Source organism: Schistocerca serialis, chromosome 5 (genome assembly GCF_023864345.2).
Source record: "Schistocerca serialis cubense isolate TAMUIC-IGC-003099 chromosome 5, iqSchSeri2.2, whole genome shotgun sequence".
Lineage (NCBI taxonomy): Eukaryota > Metazoa > Arthropoda > Insecta > Orthoptera > Acrididae > Schistocerca > Schistocerca serialis.
The window spans coordinates 613,750,490-613,770,267 of NC_064642.1; the positions used below are offsets into that span (position 1 = coordinate 613,750,490).

The 19,778-nt window shown below is 41.3% G+C and overlaps 1 protein-coding gene across 1 annotated transcript in view; it reads right to left on the bottom strand.

Annotated features, from left to right (window-relative positions):
* Positions 1-19,778, bottom strand: part of LOC126482135 (structural maintenance of chromosomes protein 1A-like) — a 297,330-nt gene that overhangs the window by 211,205 nt on the left and 66,347 nt on the right. The window contains exon 7 of the mRNA XM_050106111.1: positions 3,552-3,709. Coding sequence (XP_049962068.1) covers positions 3,552-3,709 — 158 coding nt within the window. The remainder of the gene's footprint in view (positions 1-3,551; positions 3,710-19,778) is intronic.

A 19,778-nucleotide genomic window follows, 5' to 3' on the forward strand; every position in this document is an offset into this window, starting at 1 on the left:
AACATGGACAATTACTAGTTTGGACAAGAATAGAATAGAATCTTTCGAAATGTGGTGCTACAGGAGAATGCTGAAGATTAGATGGGTAGATCATATAATTAATGAGGAGGTATTGAATAGGATTGGAAAGAAGAGAAGTTTGTGGCACAACTTGACTAGAAGAAGGGTTCGCTTGGTGGGACATGTTCAGAGGCATCAAGGGATCACCAATTTAGTATTGGAGGGCAGCATCGTGGGTAAAAATCATAGAGGGAGACCAAGAGATGAATACACTAAACAGATTCAGAAGGATGTAGGTTGCAGTAGGTACTGGGAGATGAAGAAGCTTGCACAGGATAGAGTAGCATGGAGAGCTGCATCAAACCAGTCTCAGGACTGAAGACCACAACAACAACTTTTGAAATACACAGATTTTGGAAAAGATGAAACATTCTTCAGAAAGACAAGAATAAGGGTTTTCAAATAAAGTAGCTTGGTCATGAAACAAAGAATTAGGGGTCAAATTTTGAAGTGTGTATGGTTTTAGTGAATTGTGAATTTTGAATATTTCTTTAAATAAAAAGTTTCTATGTGAACTAAACACAAATTTGTTATCAGAAGGCTATAAACCAAATACTGAATAATAACATTTAGGAAAATACAGCTTGAATTAGAACTTGGGATAATTCATGTGAGACGATAATCATTCTCTAAGATTCAGAGAACATTCATGATTACTGGCACACAATGGAAATACTTTTACTAATCAAAAAACTAACTGAAGACTCTGTAAGGGATACTTTTCTCTCAAACTGTAATGTAAACCAGAGGTTACATCTCTTTCACCATCTAAAAAACTATAGACATTATCTGTTCACAAACTGTAATCCCCCTGCCTATGACAATAAGTTGCATTTATTTTTGCTCAAGTTTGTCTATAACATGACACAAATAGCTACAATATCGCAATGAATGCTAACAAGATAGAATTCTGTATGCATAGTCCTACACTAAGGAAGATTCTATTGTTGAAATTTCAACCAAAATATGGGCGATAATAAATAGTTTTAAGTTTTTTAAAACAGCTACAAGTCACACTTAGTAAATTTTATTTCACTCTTCAGATGAACAAGAGCATCATCAGAATATACACGGTGAAAGATACAAATTAGGATAATATGGAAAACTTATCTGATGTTACATAAAATACATATTCTGTTTCCAGTATGGTAACTTTCATTTACAGCTGGCTGACAGCTCTAAAGATCGTGTTTTAAGTTGGTTGACAGCACTGGCTGCAGTATAGTACTGAAACTTTCATTTAAAGTACTTTTAAAGTACATTAGTAAAAATGACACTGACAGTGCCAAAAATTAAATTGCTTGTACAATAGAACTTCTAACATCAAAAGATAATTTACAATTACAGAAAACGAAATTTACATTTTAATCACCTCTTTCATGGTCATGTGTATAGACATCTCACATCCGCACATATCTGTACAAAGGACAATATCACTCAAAATACATACTCCCTTTGTCAGATAAGTTCTGGGACCGTTAAAAAAAAAATAGAAAATTGGACTTACCAAGTATGCTCCTTGCCCCTATCAAAGAAATCCCCTTAGCTATCTATAAACAGTTGTGAACGTTTCAGGAGGTCTTGAAAGCAAGCAAGGAAATTTTCTTCAACTGTAATTCTTGTAAGCTCATTTGTCACAGTGTGCTGGATTTCAGCGATATCTTGATGAAGCTTTCTTTTCAGTAATCTTTCCACTCACGGAAACAAGGAAAAATTGGAAGGCGACAGGTCAGGCAAATGTGGCGGATGTGAGATGGCAATAACAGAATGTCCGGCTGGATACCTGGTAACAGATAAAGCATACTTGGTCTTATATTGTCACCAGTAAGAACCAGTCCAGAGAATTTCACAAATTGGGGTGGCAATGTTGAATTGCTTGTCACCAACATTTCAAGGCTTCAATGTAAAGAGTTTGTTTCGCTGTTTGCCCTGGAGGAAGATACTCATGGTGCCCAATCCTTTACATCAGAGAATGTGATCAACATTGTCTTTGTTCTTGAAGGCTGTCATTTGATTTTTCCCGAGGCTGGTGATCCACGACTACATCATTCAGCACTTTGACACTTTATGTGAGTCTCATACTGAGAGTGCCAACTGTCATCCCCAGCCACAATCTTTGACAGAACTGTGGGATCATGTCTGGCTCTATCCAGTAGCTAAGCAGAAATTCTTTGTCTTTCCTCTTTCTATTCGTCTGTTAGTATGTGAGGGATGAGTTTTGCATTAAGTTTCTGTTTCCCTAAATCTTCCCATAAAATGTTATGACATGCATCATGATTCAAATTAAGTTCTTCTGATATTGCATGCACAGTTACACGATAGTCTGCTTGCAATAACTGCATAACATGCTCCATGTCTGCATCAGGATGCGCTGTAGATGGGCAACCAATTCTGGAATCATCTTGTACCGAATATCTGCCTTCATGAGCCTTTTGTGACACTCTAAAGCACAACATCTTGTAAGTGCCTCTGCTGCATATACTTGCTTAATCATCATCCACATTTCACTAAGAGTTTCCCCAAGATTAACACAGAACTTAAGGTTCACTCTTTGCACACAATTGGAATCCATTGTGTCACTGTAACCAATGTGCCAGGAACCCAAACAGTGTTGTGCTAAGCATAGCCTTGCCACCTAATGAGTTTGTGCAGAAACATGAACACAAGTACATTTCAAGGATGCATATATTCCAGCTAACATAACAACATTTGTTCCTTTTTAGCATTGCAAACTCAGAAATAAAGAAATCTGAAACTTCCTGGCAGATTAAAACTGTGTGCTGGAACGAGACTCGAACTCGGGAGTTCCCGAGTTCAAGTCTCGGTCCAGCACACAGTTTTAATCTGCCAGGAAGTTTCATATCAGCGCACACTCTGCGGCAGAGTGAAAATCTCATTCTGGAAAGAAATCTGTATTGTGACTCTTATGATGAAGGGAGTATTTAAAAATGTCTTTACAAATATGCATTCAAACTTACCATTTTTATATTTCTTTTAGGATAACACAGCAACTATTATATTCTAGTTGCTTATCTATAGAACTTGATCAAATAACTGGAAGAATCCATGTAAATTAATTTTGTTTGTTTGTTTAATAAATTTGGTGGGCCTTTCTACAAAAATTTCGTGTTCTTCTAAAATACTTAACGTAGGATATTTATTTGTGGTGTGCATAATTTTCATACTGTCTTGAATCTCTCCTAAAGTACGTTTAGTTGTTCTCAAATGTTCACCCAATGCTGCACAATTTGAATTTTAACTGCAATGTTCCTTATTGTATAATGTATTTTAAATGCTCTTCTAATTTGGCCAATGTACATACTTGGACAATTTTTGCAATTCATTATATATAATCCTGATTTAATGCATTTTTCCTTATGCACTTTCTCTTTGTGCATTAGTGCGTGTCTACAGGAGTTGCTAGTTACTTGTAGAATTTAACATTAAAGTGACAGGCTAAAATCATAGACACAAAAACAAACTGAACGCACCTGTAATCACGCTGTTCAAACACATAAATGCTGGGACTCCCTAGCTCTCTGAGGAAATTCTGGAACACATGATCCTTAATGGATTCAATCTTTTGTCGTAGATCGTCCATCAACTTCTGACGTTCCGCCAATTTATTTCTCACATCAGTGATGATATTCTGAAAGGTAACAAAAAAAATTTTAAAATCTTAAAGTAGCTCAATAATCTGACTCAAACAATGGAAAATCCAGGATGGAATGTAATACAGTCATGAACCTTTCCTGCTGAAGCCTTATCCCCACAGAAATATCAGTCCTTTCCAAAGGCCTCACCTTTTGCTCCACTCCCAAACTCAATCATGCAGGACTTGTTAAAGACCTCCTTCCCTTCACCCGGACCCTACAGTGGAAACACTTTTTTGCCACCAACCCTAGCAATCATATACCGAGCGAGGTGGCGCAGTGATTAGACACTGGACTCGCATTCGGGAGGACGACGGTTCAATCCTGTGTCCGGCCATCCTGATTTAGGTTTTCCGTGATTTCCCTAAATCGCTCCAGGCAAATGCCGGGATGGTTCCTTTCAAAGGGCGCGGCCGAATTCCTTCCCCAGCCTTCCCTAATCCGATGAGACCGATGACCTCGCTGTCTGGTCTCCTTCCCCAAAACAACCAACCAACCTACCAATCATACTCAACCAAAGACCAATATTGAACCTTGCCTAACGCAGTTCACTCCTCCATCCAAATGTGACCCACCCCCACTGCCCCCAAACCAACCCCTGTTAACTTTCCAGAATTTCTTAACAACAACACTTGAATCACCATCATTCCCCACATCCCTCAACATGCAGACTAGCCTTACATGCACAGAAAGAACCACAATCCACCATCTAAAAACAGATCCCGACCTTATTTTCCTACCAGCAGACAAAGGCTCCACCAAGAAGTCCCTTCTGTACAGTCCACCCACCCGTGGTCGTCACATCTGCAGCGACGAGCAGTCCCCCTTGAAATATACCGAGGGTCTCAATGAAACCGTCACTAACCGTAATTATCCTCCCAACCTTGTACAAAAACAAATCTCATGTGCCTTATCTTTCCAGTCTCCCACCACCTCCTCAAGTCCCACTGTACAGCCGCAGGGGAGAATTCCCCTCGGAACGCAGTACTACCCAGGACTGGAGAAACTGAATTACACTCTCCGCTAGGGTTTCGATTACCTCTTATCATGCCCTGAAATGAGAAATGTCCTGCCCACTATCCTTCCCACCCCTCCCACAATGGTATTCCGCTGTCCACCAAACCTACACAATATACTCGTTCCTCCTTACTCTACCACGGCTCCCAATCCCTTACCTCATGACTCATAGACCTGTAATAGACCTAGACGCAAGACCTGTCCCATACATCCTCCCACCACCACCTTCCCCAGTCTGGTCTCTAACATCACCTACCCCATCAAAGGCAGGGCTACCTGTGAAACCAGTCATGTGGCCTACAAGCTAAGCTCCAACCACTGTGCAGACCAACAAGCTATCTGTCTGTATGAATGACCACTGACCAACTGTGGCCAAGAAACAAGTGGATCATCCTGTTGCTCAACACGCTGCCAAACATGATATCCTTCATTTCAATGACTGCTTCACATCTTGTGCCATATGGATCCTTCCCATTAACACCAGCTTTTCTGTATTGTGCACGTGGGAACTTTCTCTGCAATATATCCAACGTTCCCATAACCCTTCTGACCTCAACCTTCGTTAGCCACTGCCCACACCCATCCAGCCCCTTCCCTATTCCCATTCCACACTACGCAGCCGTCATTCCACCACCACATTTTATTTCTCGCCTTTCTGCTACTTCCCCCCCCCCCCCCCCTCCTCTTTCCCCACCTCTCCCCTGCCATCCGTTTAAACCACAACACTTTACTGTCCACCATCCCGACCATACTATCCCTCCCTCTCCCCACCCCAGCCTCCCCCTTACCCCCAGCATGTCACCACTCCCATCATGCACTGGTGCTGCTGCTGCTCGCAGTGTGGTTTCAGTTGCCTGAGACTACACTTGTACGTGTGAATTGCATTTGTGTATGTGTGTGTGTGTGTGTGTGTGTGTGTGTGTGTGTGTGTGTGTGTGTCTATTGCTGACGAAAGCCAATGTCCTGAATCTCAACACTACTTCATGTAACCACCACTCCCAACAGCTCCTATCTCCCTTCAAAGTCCTCCACCTCTCAAACCCTTCCTTGGAGAACACACCCAGGAACATCATCCTAGAAGCCAGCTGCAAACTTGAGTTCCATGCCACACACCACCTGAAAAAACTATCCACAGTGCTAGTGCAACACCTAAGAAGTGGGGTCCCTCTCCCTATCCCTCACAAACACCAACCACAACAGAACCTTCAACAAACCCCCCTCATAGCCAACAAACCTAGCCTAGCCACCCTACTCAATCTCCCCATCCCAGCACATACCCCACACAGACCAAATCTCAACTATAACCACAGTCAAATTCCACATATCACCAGTCCCAATTCAGTTCTAAACCTCTCATCCAGATCCCACTCTCCTCCAGAGACATCTGTTCTATCAAAAGGCTTAACCTTTAGCCCCTCACCTAAATTCAACCACACTGCCCTGGTTAAAGATCTCCTCTCATTCACCCAGAACCTCAACTGGAAATATCACTTCACTACCCAAACACAGCCCACAAATACTAGACCCAGTGTTGAACCCTGTCTAGAACAGTTCCGACCGCCTTCTCAAAGGGATCCTCCTCCCCTCCCCCAAAACCATCGCTTGCAGACATTTCAGGAATTCCTCACATCCAGTGTTGCCTCCCAGTCCTCCTTGAAGAACATCCCGACAACCCCCAACATCACCCCAGCTGAATCCCGTGCCATTAAGGAGCTGAAAATAGACTGCTCTATTGTCATCCTCCCGGTGGATAAAGGCTCCACAACTGTTGTACTTGACAGTGTGGAGTATGTGGCAGAAGAACTGTGTCAACTCTCCGACACCTCAACCTACAAAGCTGTTACCCAGGATCCCATTCCCTCCATCCAGACTGAGCTGCAGAAAATCCTAAAACTCCAAGGTCCCTCACAAGGCCTCACAACGGCTTCCATAGACTTATTCACTCCACCTGAGCCACGTACCCCTACCTTCTATCTATTACCCAAAATCCACAAAGAGAACCATCATGGCCGTCCCATTGTGGCAGGCTTCAAAGCCCCAACAGAATGTTTCTCAGCTCTGGTAGACCAACACCTCCAACCTATCACCCGCAGACTCCCATCCTACATCAAAGACACAAACCACTTCCTAGAACGCCTCAAATCCATTCCCACTCCTCTCCCACCTGAAACCTTTCTTGTCACCATAGATGCTACATCCCTTTACACAAACATCCCACATACCCATGGTCTCTCTGCCCTTGAGCACTACCTCTCCCAACGCCCACCCGAAGATCTTCCAAAAACCTCGTTCCTTATCACACTTACCATCTTCATCCTCACCCATAATTACTTCACTTTTGAAGGCCAGACCTACAAACAAATCAGGGGAACGGCCATGGGAACCAGGATGGCTCCGTCCTATGCCAACCTCTTCATGGGCCGCATGGAGGAGGCTTTCCTGAAGACCCAACAGCTGCTTCCCCTGGCCTGATATAGGTTTATAGATGACATCTTTGTGGTCTGGACTCATGGTGAAGAAACACTCCTTAATTTCCTCCATAACCTCAACTCCTTTTCGAATCTGAATTTCACCTGGTCCTTCTCCAAAACCCAAGCCACCTTCCTGGATGTTGACCTTCATCTTGTTGAAGCTCACATCCACACCTCTGTCCATATCAAACCCACAAACAAACAACAGTACCTTCACTTTGATAGCTGCCATCCATTCCACATCAAACGCTCCCTTCCCTACAGCCTAGGTATTCGTGGCAAACGTATCTGCTCCAGTGACGAATCCCTCAACAATTACACCAATAACCTAACCAGTGCTTTCCTCTCCCGCAACTATCCTGCAGACCTTGTCCACAAACAGATCTCCCGAGCAATACATTCCTCCCCGTCCAACAACAATGTTCCTATCCCCAGACCACACAGAAGCATCCCCCTTGTCACCCAATATTATCCTGGCCTCGAAAACGTCAACAAATTACTCCGCCAGGGATATGACTTTCTCATGTCAACCCCTGAAATGAGACCATCCCTTGACAAAATTCTCCCCACACCACCCAGAGTTGCCTTTCGTCGCCCCCCTAACCTCCGTAACATCCTTGTTAAACCCTACAATATTCCAAGACTACCTTCTCTACCCAGCAGTTCCTACCTCTGTAACCAACCCCGCTGCAAAACCTGCCCCATGCATCCCCCCACAACCACCTACTCCAGCCCCGCTACTGGTAAAACATACACAATTCAAGGCAGGGCCACATGTGAAACTACACATGTCATTTATCAACTGACATGTCTGCACTGCACAGCCTTTTACATCGGTATGACAACAACTAAACTGGCTGAGCGCATGAACGGACACAGACGAACTGTCCGCCTAGGAGATGTCCAATACCCAGTAGCGGAGCATGCCCTCCAGCATAATTCTAGGGACCTAGGAACCTGCTACACTGTATGTGCCATTTGGCTTCTCCCACCCAACACCAGTCCCTCTGAACTGCAGAGATGGGAACTTGCACTCCAACACATCCTTTCATCCCGCCATCCCCCTGGACTGAACCTACGTTAAACCACCTCACTCCCATTTACTCTTCAGTCTTCTCGTCTTTCCCTTTCCTCTTTAGCCATTCACACATCTTTTCATCCTCCATAGTTGTGTTTATCTTTATACTATATACCTCTTTACTTCTGTATGCATCCTCTTTGGTTTGAAGCTGGCACAGTACTTACAGTAGAATATCTTTGGCTTCCCTCTGACAACCATGCCTCCATCCTTGCTACCCTCCCCGTTTTCCTTTCCCTGTTGCTTCATAGCCTGGGTTGTGAGTTACTGAATCTACTTTCCCTTCTTCCCTTTCTTTCCCCTCTCTCCTCCCTGATGAAGGAACATTTGTTCCGAAACCTAGGAACGTAAATTTTTGGTTCTGTTTTTTGTGTATCTATCGGCTGTACTGAGCTGAGGTAAGTACTGGCCAGCCCCTCTATCTCTTTGTTAGTATTTGTGTACTGGGATGGTATGTTTATTGTACTCCATTAGATGTCTCTCTGTTTCTTGCAAGGGAGGAACTCCACAAGTTTCAAATAGGTACTGTAATTCAGAATGCTCATGACTGCACCGGCGTCTACTTGTAATTGATCTGGTTTCTCTGCAATTTGCACTCCTACAAAAAGCTTGTTGGAGGTCTCTTGATGGTCTACAGTGGCTAACACATTAACATCCATCTGTTGGGCAGGAGGCGTCCTTCTTGATGGGACTTACGACATGCAGAAACTAAATTGCTGTTGGCAGAACAGTTTTGGCAACTGGCCCAGTTGTCAGGACAGTCTTCATGTTGATGTTTTTTAAAATAATCTGGACATGACAGCAATCATTACGATACCCAGGACCGGTTTGATCAGCTTGAGTGGGGTGGAGGACATTGTTGGTTAATGCTACAGCACCCACCTGTGCAGCTGCTTCGTCCAAATCGTCATTAGTGTGGCCATTGGCTGCTGGCTCAGATGTTCACATTAATAGCTGCTCTGCTGATTCATGACTTCAGTTTCTTGCCTGTTGCTTGGGTCACTTTGAACACTTGTGTTAAGTTGCTAAGCCCAAAACTTTGTCCAATGACGGGTCTTCAAGTTGAAGTGCCTCATGCTGGAAATACCTGTCTGGAGTACCCCAGATGATTATGTCCCTTGTCATTTCTTCTGCCAATGACTCCTCACTTTTAGGGGTAAAAAAAATGACATTTTCGCCTTAAACCTTGCAAACTCTGCAGCCTATTTTCTATGAGTCTGGTTTGGTTGTTTCTTGTGCTGGTAAAATGCTACCAGGGAGGAAATAACATGGGTGTGCCACAGGCAACAAATGAATATTTGAAACTGTGAGCTCTGAAGCCCCTTGGGCCAATTTGCACAATAGCCAGTAAATCTCAGGTTTTGACCATGACAAAAACAAAGATTCCATAAGGCTGGCATCAGTTATCTTGGATGTGTAGAAATGCCTAATAATCTTGATACATAGGCTTCCAAAATCTCTAAAGCCTTGTCAAAGCTGCAGCCTGAAGTAGAAATGGTTGGATGCCATTCAGCAGCTGCTTCTGGCCCTCGTCATCCTGGTGAATATGTTGCGTGAGTAGAGCTTCCAATGTAGATGGCTGCTGGCTCATCGCTATTTTATTTTGTTATAACTAGGAATTACACAATAAATATAACACCGTTCTACGGCTTATTGACGCAACACTGACACAAGTAATTCTGTTATCAATTGTCAAGTTGTAGATTAACACTTTATGGAAAATTATACAGTTGATGGTGGTCATACCAATATCCAGGAAGTGCGAGTGAAATGCAGAAGCCTGTTGAATACTAGGCCTAGTGAACGTTGAAGTCCAAGTACCAGTATAGCATTCAGATTCTAAGTCCAGAGCGCAGCCAAATCACATCGAACAGCAGGTCCACCATAGCGTAGCTAATCTGAGTTGTGGAGTACAAACATAGCACCATGAGAACTGGCTTGTAGACATCAGGAGTGGCATTAAATAAGGTTCCATAGTTAATGGAGTAGGCAGCTGCGGTCGCTGTATGTTCTGGGCAGCCAATCTCTGAGTGTTATGGGAGGCCAATCACTGTGTTTTAAAGCACGCGTACTTCAAGGCAGCATGTGATGATAGCAGCGATCTGTGCATGGAGAAGTGTGGTCAAGAATGCATTTCTCTGCTGTGTGTAATGGGGCGCGCCGCTGTTCGGTGTGGAGATTTAATACTGGTGTAATTTACCGTCTAGTAAGGTCACCCGAAGACCAGTATCAGTTGCAAAGCGATTTAGAAAAGACTGCTGTATGGTGTGGCAGGTGGCAGTTGACGCTAAATAACGAAAAGTGTGAGGTGATCCACATGAGTTCCAAAAGAAATCTGTTGCAATTCGATTACTCGATAAATAGTACAATTCTCAAGGCTGTCAATTCAACGAAGTACCTGGGTGTTAAAATTACGAACAACTTCAGTTGGAAAGACCACATAGATAATACTGTGAGGAAGGCGAGCGAAAAGTTGCATTTCATTGGCAGGACACTTAGAAGATGCAACAAGTCCACTGAAGAGACAGCTTACACTACACTCGTTCGTCCTGTTAGAATATTGCTGCGCGGTGTGGGATCCTTACCAGGTGGGATTGACGGAGGACATCGAAAGGGTGCAAAAAAGGGCAGCTCATTTTGTATTATCACGTAACAGGGAAGAGAGTGTGGCAGATATGATACTCGAGTTGGGATGGAAGTCATTAAAGCAAAGACGTTTTTCGTCGCGGCGAGATCTATTTACGAAATTTCAGTCACCAACTTTCTCTTCCGAATGCGAATATATTTTGTTAAGCCCAACCTACATAGATAGGAATGATCATCAAAATAAAATAAGAGAAATCAGAGCTCGAACAGAAAGGTTTAGGTGTTCATTTTTCCCGCGTGCTGTTCGGGAGTGGAATGGTAGAGAGATAGTATGATTGTGGTTCGATGAACCCTCTGCCAAGCACTTAAATGTGAATTGGAGAGTAGTCATGTAGATGTAGATACCACAATTAGGCATGGTAATGTGTTGTGTTTTTGGTGTGGTCCTTATTTTTGGCCACCTCCTATATGTGTGGAGCAGTAGTATACTTCTAGATTCCTTACTTAATACTGGAAACTTTGTGTGAGTATTCTTTCATGGGATAATTGCAATCTATCTCCAAAGTATCTGGCAGTTCAGGTTTCTCAGCATGTCCACAAAGCTGCCTCATGAGTCACACAGACCTGTGACCATATGTGCTGTCATTCTCCGTACACAGTCAATATACTTGTTACTCCTATGTGGTATAAGTCCAATACACTTGAGCAACTTTCTAGGATGAATTGCATGAGTGTTTTGTAATCAATCTTCCTTGTTGTTATGTATATTGTAAGGTCATGTCCTGCCTTTATTCTTAAGATATGACACTGATCATTGTTTCAAGGTATTTATTTGCCTCCAGGTATAAATCTAATTGTGATCACCAGTGCTGTCACAATCTAATAAATGAAGTTTGAACAGGTTTCACTAGCTAAACATACTATATATATTAGTAAAATATGCCAATAAGAAAACCTTAAAAGATGAAGTGATGGGAATGATAAAAAATTTCATAGTAATATTAATATAGTTGTACAAGAGACAAGGTTCCCTGATGATCAAATCACTGATTGCAATGGCTTCAGTATCTTCAAAAGTGGAACTGATAGGAAAATTGGCAGAGGGGCAAAGATGCTCGTTATGGCCTTTACTGTTGAAAAATCCGTTGTTAAATCTATGAAGTCTGTAAGAACCTGTGTAGGTACATGATGAAAGACACCCCACCCCCACCACCACCACCACCACCACCACCAAGGATATCATAAAGTCAGTATTTATTAGAAAACAAAAAATGAAACACCAATCAACCAGAAGAGTTGGCAAAGATGTTAATTAAGAATTCGCGGTAAGGCACAAACGAAAAAACATTCATTCAATTATCTGTACAGTTTTCTTTGTCCACCACCACTCTCTCGTAAGTAGAAGGACGATGAAGATGTGCGATTTTCAATATGAAGTATTACAAGTTTAGTCTATCGCATGTGTGCATGAATAATAGTTTATTGAACAACAGTAGCAAGTAGTTTTTTTCATGGAAGTGAAGTGAAAACAATATAAGGAAGATTTTCATGATTATGACAAGTGCTGGTGTTCTCGGAGTCCGCTTCCTGCAACTAAATTGAAATGTAAGCAAAGTCCGATAGCCAGGAAAAATTCAAATAAGCACAGAACATTTCTAATAAACAAAGCAATCACATTATACCCTACGAAAATGTGTTTTCGTATGCATATTTAATAATATTTAGTAATAATATTTGATTTTTATTATTATTTTTTTTTTTTACTTTTTATAATTTGAGAAGCCAGTTGAACTACATAAAAAACCCTTCGCAAAATACAGCTTGAATCACGAAAATTTTCTAGGAACTCAAAAGGTTTCGAATAAAATTATCAGACAAGAGAAGAGAAAATATATAATCCAGCAACTAGAATCAATAGAAACAGATTTTAAAAATTGTAATACACATGGATTCTACAAGACCTCCACAAACCAAATTACAGGGTATAACCCTCTAAATGCTTCCTTCTGAAAACCAGAGGGGAATTTAATACTAAGTGATGAAGAAAATTTTGAAGTACTAGCCGAATATTTTGAAAAATTGCTAAACTGTCTAGAACCAACAGAAACCCTCCCAATATCAAACACCAAAGCCCCGCAAGAAAAAGATTCTACACTGCCAACAGAAGAAGAAATTTTTCAAACGCATAAAGAAACTAAAAAATAACAAAGCCTCTGGGGAGGATGGAATTGTAGCCGAATTTCTCAAAAGTCTAGGGCCTAATTCAAGAAAGGAGCTAGTAACAATTATTCAAAATATAGGGGTCACCGAAGAAATCCCAGGAGATTGGAAGTGTGCCTTAATACACCCATTGCATAAGAAAGGGGACAAATAGGACGTGAATAATTAAAGAGGAATTTCTCTACTCCCTGTCACATATGAGATATTATCAGCTTCTATTCTTGAAAGAGCGCTACAACTGCTAGAACCCAAAATCTCAGATTTCCAAGCTGGCTTCAGGCCAAACAGATCGAGCCCAGAGCAAATTTTAAACCTAAAATTAATCACAAGAATAAGGAAGACGCGAGGCAAGCCTACAATATATGTCTTCGTCGACTTCAAAAAGGCCCATGACTCAATCCACAGACCCACACTATTTAGGATTCTTGGAGAAAAAGGATTTGATCAGAAAATACAGAAAATCATTCAGCAGGCATTTACAAATACAACATCCAAAGTGAAATTTATGGGAAAACTTTCAAAACCATTTGAGATAAAAACTGGGGTTAGGCAAGGTGACAGGTTATTGTTGTTAAATACAGTTCTAGACAGAGTCATGAAAGAATGGGAAAAGAAACTTAAAGAAGAAAACTGCTGAAAACCAATTTCATTAGGAGCCAAAAAAATTAACCTATGAATCCCCTACGAATCTTCCTCTGCGGACGCTCTCACAATAATGGCAGGTTCTTGTGAGATGGCTATAAAGCAGATAGAAACTCTAAAAGAATGAGCAGAGAAAGTCGGCCTGCAGATATCATTTGAAAAGACAGTGTTTACAAATTTAGAAATTTTCAAATTACAAACAAAATATGAAGAAATTAACAGAGCATCACACTTTAAATATCTAGGAGAAATTATCTCTGAAAAATATGCACAATAAGAAAGGATACAAAAAGTTCATAAAGGTTTAGGATTAGTGCAAAAACCTCTATAATAAAAAATGCTTATCTTTAAATGCCAAAATTAGACATTACAAAACAGTAATTAAACCATCAATGTCACATGCCAATGAAACCTTGGCACTAAACAGGAAAACTGATATAGAAAATCTAAAGAAAGAAGAAAGAAAAGTAATTAGGAATATTTTGGGACCGAGATGGACTGAGAATGGATACAGACTACAGAACACGTCCAAAATTGAAAAATATTCTAACGTAGAGACAGACATGAGGAAAAGATACCTCAAATTCTATGGCCACATAGTGAGGCTTCCCGAACACAGACTAACAAAAAGAATAGTAAAATATGTAAATTCCCTTGATAATGGAGGAGAATGGATCCAAAATGTTAAAAAAAGACTTGGAATTAGCCAAAATCATCAAAGAAGAAATAGACGTAAGGAACAATTTTAGAATAAATGGGAGGTTAAACCAGAGACAAACGTCCAAAGAACCGGAACAAAATGGAGCGAAGAAAGAAGCGCTAAATTCTCGTAAACAATGAAAAACTGGTGGGCAAATAAAAAGAACCAGAAGAACAAGAGGAACAGAAAGTGAACCATCTTTACTTACAAGGGAACCTCCCCATCGCACCCCCCTCAGATTTAGTTATAAGTTGGCACAGTGGATAGGCTTTGAAAAACTGAACACAAATCAATTGAGAAAACAGGAAGAAGTTGTGTGAAACTGTGAAAAAATAAGCAAAATATGCAAACTGAGTAGTTCATGGGAAGATATGCAACATCAAGGACACTGGGAACGCAGGAGCGCCGTAGTCTCGTGGTAACGTGAGCAGCTGCGGAACGAAAGGTCCTTGGTTCTAATCTTCCATCGAGTGAAAAGTTTAATTTTTTATTTTCAGTTTATGTGACCAACTCTTATGTTTTCATCACTCTTTTGGGAGTGATTATCACATCCACAAGCAAACCTAAATCGGGCAAGGTAGAAGAATGTTTTTACCCATTCGCCAAGTGTACAAGTTAGGTGGGTCGACAACATATTCCTGTCATGTGACGCACATGCCGTCACCAGTGTCATATAGAATATATCAGATGTGTTTTCCTGTGGAGGAATCGGTTGACCTATGACCTTGCGATCGAATGTTTTCGGTTCCCATTCGAGAGACACATCCTTTCGTCTACTAATCGCACGGTTTTGCGATGCGGTCGCAAAACACAGACACTAAACTTATTACAGTGAACAGAGACATCAATGAACGAACGGACAGATAATAACTATGCAAAAAAAAAGAAAGTAAAATTTTTACTCAAGGGAAGACTTGAACCAAGGACCTCTCGTTCTGCAGCTGCTCACGCTACCACGGGACCACGGCGGGTCCTGAGCTCAGATTGTTCATGATGTTGCCTATGTGGCCCATGGACTACTCAGTTTGTATATTTTGCTTATTTTTTCACAGTTCCACACAACTTCTTCCTGTTTTCTCAATTGATCTGTGTTCAGTTTATCAAGGCCTATCCACTGTGCCAACTTATAACTAAATCTGAGGGGGCTGCGATGGGGAGGTTCCCTTGTTAGCATCTTCCACTCTGGGAGCTTTGCAACTAATAATAATAATAATATAGTTGTTGTGTGGTGGATTTGTTTCATTTGGCTCCTATCTAATCATAGCAGGTAGGTCAACATCTTGTAAACAATACTGTGATTATCGAGACTGTGAAACTAAGGTATAATGAGTGTCACATAACTTACAACAGATAACAACTCATTCTCTTCCAAGCCACAGTGTTTTTCTTTGTTATTAGCAGTTTCAGTTGTGAGTGTACAATAAAGCATTATGAAAGTAAACAGAATTAGATGAGTACTGTATTGGTAAAACTGAAAGCTTCTGTCAATTAGCTGTCCAAGAAACCTTTCATTAAAAGCATTCAGATGCATATAATGGCATTTTTATGTGACTAAGTAACAAAGAAATTCTTCATTCACTCCTCCATGGGAACAGCATTTGCCTTAAATAGCTAAAAATAACTACAGAAAACATAAACTTGTATGGCTAGAACAGGACTGAAACTGTCATCCTTTTGAATTTGAGTTCACTGTCTTTATCACTGCACTGCCAAGCCGGGAATCTGAGTCATCAATTCTGCTCTTTTAGTAACAGTTCAAGAAATAGAGTCGTGGCTACTAAGATGATCTTTTGCTGGGGATTTTCTGAGTCCTTACCAATATCTGCAAGCCATCTTATCAGAGACTTTTGCACCGGAATACGAAACTCCATTCTGAACCATAGAGAGGCATGGAAAATCTTTTTGGACTCGTTTTCACATCTTCAATTACGAATGTAAATTGCACTGTTCATCATAAATCAACTCTTATTATTAATCACAGATACCATTTGGAAGTAAATGTATTGACATGTGAGGGTATCAATCTCTAAGTCTCTCAAGCAGCTTCTGGAGGATGTTTAGTATCTCCTTTGCAATAATTTTTAATGCATCCCTCTATAAAATAAATACTTTTTTCATTGTGACTGCAATGCTCCAGGAAATTCTGCCATACAACAGTATCATGTGAAGGTGCTAAAAGTGTGCTAACAATCCCGACTGCATGTCATCACAGTGAGGGAGATATGTTTGTAAGTGCAATGTCAGCAGAATAATTGGTTAACTTATACACATGCTGATGCCACTTCAGTTTTTTGTCAGTCTGCAATTTCACAAATGGAGTGTCATAGATTTTTTGTTCAGCTATCTGTTTTTATTTGTCTAAAACTGTGTAACACTAGTTTTGATAGAATTATTACTTCATCCAAACCCTAGAGGATTGGTAATAAGGTACAAGAGCTCTGAAAAAGATAAGACATCCTGTGCTATGTGAACACCACATAACCACAGGTTTAGATAAGTTACACACAAAGGATTACACCTTAGCATCTTACTCATGCAGAACTAATATGGGAAAAGAGTTGTGAGGTACATTAACATAGAACATAAGTTCAAAAAATTGATACAAGCAGACTTTGTTGCGATTAGCACATAGAAGTGTGTGGTTGTGAATTAATATCGAAAAATCGTTCACTTTGTAATTTTAACTCTATATGTGAGTGTTATTTAGAAAATATGGCCCAATTTCTCATGAGACATAAACTATCATAGATATTTTTCAGAAAACTGTATTATTTAAGTCCTTAAAGGATTCTCTATTTTTTACATAGTTTCCATATTTGTTTAAACACATTTCATAACTGCTCCATTAAATTTCGGGAATGCAGCCGCATAAATTCTGCTTCTTCTTCTAATATTTCGGCTGTATATCTTTCAGCCATCTTCAGAGAGAGCCGTACGACTGACGCTCCAGCGCTCGCTCCATCCTTTTAAACTCGCGGACCGCGCCACTGCGCATGCGGCCACAGATGAACAAGGCGCCAGTGATGTTGATCGCCGGCAAAGACGTAACATATGCATGAGTTACGTCTGTGGCTGCACATTCGATCCATGCTGGGAGATCGATGTATTACTGGGAGCTGAACTGTAGCGACGTCTTTGTAAGTTCAATATTGAAAGTGCCGGATTCCATGATTTATCTAATGTGAAACCGCAGTCTCTATTAATTAAATTCTTCGCCAAGCGGATTTCAATGGCCTCTTTTACTACGGAGTCCCAGAAAGATGAAACAGAAGTCAGAATTTCGACATTTTCATATACCATAGAGTGACCAGAATCAATACAATGCCCTGCCACAGCCGATTTACTGGGTTGTAAGAGCCGAGTGTACCTGCGATGTTCCGTACACCTCTCTTGGACTGTACGATTCGTTTGTCCGATATATGAAAGGCCACATTCACATGGTATCTTGTAAACTCCAGGTTTGCGGAGTAGTAAGTCATCTTTAACGGAACCCAGGAGTGCAGCCGTCTGCGCACGTGGACGAAAAATCACTTTTACTTTATGTTTAGTGAGGATCCGTCCTATTTTGGATGAAAGGCTTCCCACATACGGCAGGACAGCCATGGATTTAAATGTTTCCTCGTCATCTTCTGCATTCTTTACGGACACCTTAGGTTTTATTTGTAGTGCCTTACGTATCTGTTGTGGAGAATACCCGTTGTCCTCAAAAACTCTCTTCAAATGTAAAAGTTCGTCTTTCAAACTACTTTCATCAGATATGACGTGTGCTCGGTGTACCAAAGTTCTTAGAACACTACTCGTCTGCGAAGGATGGTGACAGCTATTTGCATGTAAATATAAGTCCGTATGGGTCGGTTTCCGATATACTGCATGACCCAGAGTGCCATCTTCTTTACGCCGAACCAAGACATCCAAAAATGGAAGACATCCCTCGTTTTCCACTTCCATTGTAAACTGAATTTGTCCATGGATGGAATTCAGATGGTTTAAGAAGTCCTGCAATTTGTCCTCGCCATGGGGCCACACTACAAAGGTGTCGTCTACGTACCTCCAAAAAACTGTAGGTTTCAAACTAGCAGGCTCCAGGGCCTTCTCCTCGAAATCCTCCATAAATAAATTGGCCACCAAGGGTGACAAAGGACTACCCATGGCAACACCGTCAGTCTGTTCAAAAAAGTCATTATTAAATAAAAAGTATGTGGAGGTCATCACATGGTGAAACAAAGCTAAAATCTCCTTATCAAAACTTTTTCCAATGAGATCTAAAGATTCAGAGAGAGGTACCTTAGTAAATAGCGACACTACATCAAAGCTGACTAATAGATCAGAGGTGTTCAGTTTCAAAGATTTTAATTTGCCAATGAAATCTGCAGAGTTCCTTATATGATGATCACATTTTCCCACAAGCGGCCTCAATAGTGACGCCAGGTGCTTGGCACAATCATAGTTGGGAGAACCAATATTGCTCACGATAGGACGTAGAGGAACGCTTTCTTATGGATCTTTGGGAGTCCATAAAGCCTTGGAGGCACTGCACCACTTGGTTTCAGTCTTCGTATGACTTCCGGTGGAAATGGGGAGGCATTCAAAAGCGACGCCATCTTCCTTACCACCTTGTTGGTGGGGTCCTTACTGATCTTCCGGTACATACTATCATTCAGTAAGCTGTATATCTTATCATGGTAGTCGTCACGTGACATTAAAACAGTGGCATTACCTTTATCAGCAGGGAGAACCACCGTTTCGGTATCTTGGCGGAGCATACGTAGTGCAGTCCTCTCTGCCACAGATATATTGCTTCTTTGTGGGCGAGCCTTCATAACAGCTCGACAAGTTTCGCGTCTTATTTCATCTGCAGAATCCGTAGAGAGTGGTCGAACAGCTTCTTCAACGGCACTGATGAATGCAGGTATGAGCCATCTCCACAGCAAGAAAGTATCATTCGACGCTCTGTCATTAATATGACAGATAGAGATTTGGACGATGCTACGATGATGGTCTTAAGCAAAGGACTGAATTTTGCACCCACGCCAAAGGTTTTGCCTATACCTGCATTCATCAGTGCCGTTGAAGAAGCTGTTCGACCACTCTCTACGGATTCTGCAGATGAAATAAGATGCGAAACTTGTCGAGCTGTTATGAAGGCTCGCCCACAAGAAGCAACATATCTGTGGCAGAGAGGACTGCACTACGTATGCTCCGCCAAGATACCGAAACGGTGGTTCTCCCTGCTGATAAAGGTAATGCCACTGTTTTAATGTCACGTGACGACTACCATGATAAGATATACAGCTTACTGAATGATAGTATGTGCCGGAAGATCAGTAAGGACCCCACCAACAAGGTGGTAA